The sequence below is a fragment of the Anabrus simplex genome, chromosome 3 (assembly GCF_040414725.1).
Source record: "Anabrus simplex isolate iqAnaSimp1 chromosome 3, ASM4041472v1, whole genome shotgun sequence".
Taxonomy (NCBI): domain Eukaryota; kingdom Metazoa; phylum Arthropoda; class Insecta; order Orthoptera; family Tettigoniidae; genus Anabrus; species Anabrus simplex.
In genome coordinates, this window is record NC_090267.1 from 69,357,370 (window position 1) to 69,363,369 (window position 6,000).

Genomic DNA, 6,000 nt, shown 5'->3' on the forward strand with positions numbered 1-6,000 from the left:
CATATACTGATGTGATTTATTAACTTCCAGGTTCACCGAAATGTGATCCCCGCAAACAACGTGTATTCCCTGTTCGTGCAGCGAGTTATCGACAGGTTGTATCACCCATCACACGAAGAAATTGAAGCCGAAGCTTGATTAACGCGTGAAGACTTTTACCTTATGTGGACGTAACCAGTGAATTTGTGGACCATGAAATTATGACTTGTACATATAGGTTTTTATAAGATCATTGATGTAAATAGGAATAAATACAACACTTTATATAATGAAACTTTTTATTACATGTACCATCTGCTGTGATCAGTAGAATCTTTTCTGGGATGTTCAAGTTGCAAAAAATGTGATATGATACACTGGAAACCCATCAAAGCCTTTAAGCAAACTTTTAGTTAGATGTGTATACTTAATTTGTTACATACCTAGTAGAGTGAAACTTCAATTCTCTGTTTTAGGAGGGACCACGGAAAAACATACAATAGGGGAAAACTTGAAATCTAGGAATGAGTTAAAACCATCAATATTCAAAGATTCACTGGTTAGGCATGAAGATTTTGTTTCAAAACAATATTGAGAGGAGTTTCCCATGCTAGGATAACAACTACTATTACCTCACGATATCAAGTACAAATTAGTCAACTTCCAAGGAGAGATTTTAACTAATCAGATTTCAAATGTCATCATATCATCATCTTTCATGATCTGAAATAACATCACAAGACGTAATATAAAAAAAAACTGTAATTAAAAAGAAGACAATAAATAAGATAAATACAGTGTGTTCCATAAATTTTTAAATTGATTTTAGTGTGTTTATTTATTAATTATTGGCATGTATTTTGGAATACCTTTGTATCTTCCACAAACTAAAGTTTTCCCAACGAGAAACAGAACATGTATTTCTTTCAAAAAGATAATACAATATTCTGATATTGAAAAGGTGGGGGCTCTTCTCAATTTGACTTTAGCATTACGTTGCTACAGATGTTAAAAATCAAGTTCATTTACATGCAGTAAGTGGTAAATTCCGAGCTATCAGTAGAGGGATGGCGTGGAATGACACGAGTAGATGAACAAGCTTGAGTGAAGCTTTTAAAAGTAGGGATCATAATATGGAGACAAAGTTGGAACTCAAAGAGGACAAACTGGGGCAAATATTCAATTACAAGATGAAGAGTAAGGAATTGGAATGAATGTTTGAAAAATTTCCAAGTTCTTCAAACCATTTAAGTAAAAGCTCCGACTCCAGTAGAGTACATGTTACAAATCATCATTGAATCCAGTAGAGTAAGAAAGGATCTTGAACAGTCTAAACAAACAAAGTATAGTTCAGTGATGGACAACTTCAGAGCCTTCCATGATGAAAAAATCTGAATAGGGGATGGACAGAGGAAAGAATGCCTGAGAAAGAATGCAAAGATTTTGGGCTACAAAGGCAGCTTCCAGTAATGTGTGATTGTTGCTTAACGTGGTCTCAAATGGCCGTAAATGAATGATATAATAATTTAAGTAAAGGCTAGGTTTCAGACCCTGGAGGAGTTGTCCTGATCAGATCATGAGTCTTAAGCTAATAATGGACTATTACAGGAGAAGAAACAGAGATATGGTGTTAACATTTGTAGATTTCAAGAAAGATGATTGCATCCATAGAGAATCTCTGTTTAAAATTTTAAGACACCTTGGACTACACCCCAAATTAATAAACATGATAAAATTGACTCTCACCAACACCAAATCAAAAGTGAAGTTTAGGGGTGAAACATCAGACATTCAAAATTAAAACTGGACTACGGCAGGGATGGGCTCTCACCACTATTATTTAATTGTGCTCTAGAAAATGGTAATGAGGGAATGGTTTAGGAAATGTACCCTTAAAATAAAGATTGGCCGAAAAATCAAAACAAATTGCCTGGGTTTCGCTGACGATTTAGCATTACTAGCAGTGGACATAAAAGAAGCAAAAACCCAGATATCAGAACTTCAAAACATTGCAAATAAAATTGGCCTCAAAATATCATTTGAAAAAACAAATTGAGCCCCCAAAACCAGCACAACTAAAAGAAGTTACCGTAAATGGTAATAAAATCAAAATATTAACTCAATTTAAATATCTTGGAGAAGTAATAACACATAACCTAAATGGAAAAATCTCAATCCAAACAAGAACAAATAGATTAGCTAAAGCACAAAGATTAACATGGGATATCTACAAAAAGAAATGTCTATCAATAAATACAAAAATTAAACACTACAACACAGTTATAAAACCGGAAGCTACATATGCAGCAGAAACACTTTTTTACCTGAATAAACAATCAAAGACTGACAGACTTCAGAAAATTGAAAGGAGGATTGGAAGAACCTGCATCAACAAAAAATACCAGAAAGATGGACAGTGGCGGTTAATACCTAACAAAGTCGTGTACAAAGAGCTAGAACCCATTACAGATACTATGCGTAAGAGGAGATTGGGATTTTTGGACATATCCTGAGGATGCAGGATTCGAGACTTCTGAAACAACTAGTACAACACAATCTCGTCTCAAAAAACACCACAACAGGATGTAAATGGATCAGAGAAGTAAGAGAGGATCTGAAGGAAATAGGCCTTACAAAAGAAGACACCACAAATAAGATAAAATTGAATACAAAACTCAAGAATACAAACCTCCGCTTTACCCTTACACAAAACAAACCGACAACACGCATATTTTCAACTGAGGAAAGGGCACGAAGATCGGAGCGCCTGAAGAAGTACTGGGAGGACCGCAAAGCCCGAACAATCCCTTCAAAGAGATCTGAACGACGGACTGACTAAAGTGATCCTATGTGGTCGAAGAAGAAGAAAGGCTAGGTAAACAATTGCTAGGGAATCTGCCATGTGGGTGGCAGCACTAAATGCAGATTATTGACGATTGATTGATAAGGCACCAGGCAAGTTGGCCGTGTGGTTAGGGGCGTGCAGCTGTGAGGTTGCATCTGGAAGATAGTGGGTTCGAACCCCACTGTTGGCAGCCCTGAAAATGGTATTTTGTGGTTTCCCATTTTCACACCAGGCAAATGCTGGGGCTGTACCTTAATTAAGGCCACGGTCGCTTCCTTCCCACTCCTAGCTCTTTCCTGCCCATCGTCGCCATAAAACCTATTGGTGTCGGTGCGACATAAAGCAACTAGCAGAAGAAGATTGATAAGGCAAATGTACCAAGAGATGATACCCTTGCCTGGCAATACCAACAGGTGACAGTCTAAACATTGTAACACTACGGAATTTCCACATTTCCATGGGGGGTAGTGCGAGTACTGGCAACATTGGTGACCCTTACTTGACTACGTGAACTGATCCTAGGGATCAGTGGAGTGATTATTTTCAAGTGAAATAGATCTTTGAAAGACTTGTGAATGTATGACTCAGTATTTCCCTTCTGCTCCACACATTCCTTAAGAGGTAAGTTGGAAGGTTATTGTCTTATACAACTTGTTTTATGTAGGAAGGTGAAGTTACTTACTGTATAATGGGTTGCAGGGTTCTAGGCTCTATTTATTTGCTTTAGTTGAAAATATTAATCTTAAATTGCATATGTTATTATGGGTGTCATTTATTGGTCTTACAAAACCCCATTGACTCAATGATTGACAGGGGTGTCAGGCATTGGGATTTTGTTCTGCAAGGGAGCGGGCTATGTTAAAAGAGTTATTTTCTAACATACGTGGTAAACCATGTTAATTTCATTATAATTTGACTTCCAGGACCAGTAGTTGACAGGGGGTGTCAGCCATTGGGTCACTGATTTATTTTACAATTTATTTTCTCTTTTTTTTAAATCCCTAGATTCAAAATGTAAAAAAAGATGTTAAATTATTCACAAGAGACCATGACTGATGCCATAGAAGTGAGAAATGAGAATTCAATGATGGCAGCGGCCAAGGGAGTGCCTAGGGTGATGTTAATGTATAAAATCGTTTAATTTCATTGCTTGTCTGACTTGAATTGTTAAAACTTTGAAGACTGATCTCATGGCTTTTTAAAATTTGAAGACAGATTCCATTACCTTTTTTAACTTTAAAAAGTCTGATTTCATTTAATTTTACTTTCGAGACTGACTTTTAATATCTTTTAAGTACTAGCAACTGTTTTCCTTTAGTAGCACTGTTAGAAATGTTCTTCCTTGTAACGCTGGTGTAGATTAAATGTTTTTGTATGCTTTAAGATATGTCATCTATTGGGAATCTTGACATGAGGGCTGTCACCTATAGGGACTAATGCTATGTAGTCAAACAAAGAAAAAAGAAAACTAAACCTATATTCCAGCAGGGAATAGTCCAGGACACTTAAGCTAGTTTCTTGTTCAATAAAATAGCATTATGTGTAAGCACAGCTCTCATTTTACCATTTTTTTCCTCTTAATGGTGTCATCTACAGGTACCTTTACCTTAGTTTTAAGAGATCCTGGAGTCCATGGCATAATTTTTTCTTTATGTCAGTTAATCTAGAGCAAAGCCATCCAGCCATTGCGCCCGGGGAGCACTGCACACAGAGACTTACAATAATTGAAAATCTTCCACCTTTTTGATACTTTTTATTTGCTTTTTAGTAAATTAATTAATTATAAACAGTACATGTTTTGTTCTTATTTGAGAACATCTTTAGCTGTTGTTTAGCTTAGGTGAATCACTAAGTTTTTGAGTACATCATTATCAGGTACATTGTTCCTCTTAAAAACTATTTGAATATAAATTAAATAAAAATGGTGTTAAAACAATGTGGTGGTTAATGGGTTGATGAAACGAGTCAGGATGAATACATAGTTAGCCTACTTAAAAAACTATATCTATTCATTAGAATAGTTGTTAAAAGTTTCAACTCTGTTATGCTAAAAATATCTGTTTGTCTTCCAGTCAAATCATTAATCCGTGATGCCTACAGTTCATATATCCACAGCCTTAGTTCCAATAGTAAAGAGCTATGGGCTTTCATCAGAAACAAAAGCGGCAACAGTGCTCCATCCGTTTTCAAGTACAACGGACTATCAGTTTCCTCTCCCCAAGAAATAGTAGACACATTTAACAGTAAATTTAAAAATAACTTCATCACGGCTGACAAGGATGAAGACATGTTCACTACAAGGACAACCCCTCTGTTTCTACCCCTAACTAGCTTGTACTTCACTGCTAACGAGGTCGCAACAAGTCTTTGGAGAGCTAGACCTCATGCTGCGAGTGGCGCAGATAACGTGCCGGCCAGAATTCTCCATTGCTGTGCAGAAGCATTAGCACCTTCTCTTTGCGCAATATTTAAGATTTCGGTGAATAGTAGGACTGTGCCAGAAGAATGGAAGAAAGCAAATGTCATTCCAGTATTCAAAGACGGTGACAGGGAAAATGTAGACAACTATCGCCCAGTATCTATTACATCTGGTTTATGCTTGATCTGCCAGGTTGTGTATTGTCTTCTATGGCACAGTATGCTGATGACACCATCATTTACAGAGCCATACGCAATGAGAACGACGTAAATAAGCTACAGTCAGATCTGGATAATGTGGCTCTGTGGTGCCAAATAAATAGAATGTCTATAAATGTACAGAAATGTAAATATATATGCTTAACTAGAGCAAGATCACAGTTACAACACCAAATTTCACTATGTGGTAAAAACCTGATGCCCTGCACCTCAATAAAATTGCTTGGCATTCACATTTGCAGCAATTTAAAATGGAACAAGCATGCAGAGGAAGTGCAAAGCATACAGAGTCCTGGGATTCATCCGTAGATCTCTACAGGGAGCCAGGAAGAAAGCAGTTCAGACAGCCTATTTGTCATTAGTATAGCCAATACTGTTGTACGGGCTTCCTTCCTGGCACCCTACTACAGTGGAGAACATGACGAAACTAGAGAGGGTTCAACGTCGAGTAGAACGACTAATTACTCAACACGGTCATTTAGATACAGTCAGGTCACTGCCCTCCATAACATCCCTCTGTAAACAAATAGATAATGCTT

At 37.0% G+C, this 6,000-nt stretch overlaps 1 protein-coding gene across 2 annotated transcripts in view; it reads left to right on the plus strand.

The window, feature by feature from the left end:
• LOC136865978 (transcriptional adapter 1) overlaps positions 1-777 on the plus strand; it is a 46,324-nt gene extending 45,547 nt beyond the window's left edge. For both annotated transcript variants that reach the window (XM_067142560.2, XM_067142561.2), the window contains one exon: positions 31-777. In XM_067142560.2, the coding sequence (XP_066998661.1) occupies positions 31-138 (108 nt within the window). In that variant the 3' untranslated portion in view covers positions 139-777. The remainder of the gene's footprint in view (positions 1-30) is intronic.
• Positions 778-6,000: the final 5,223 nt, after the last annotated feature.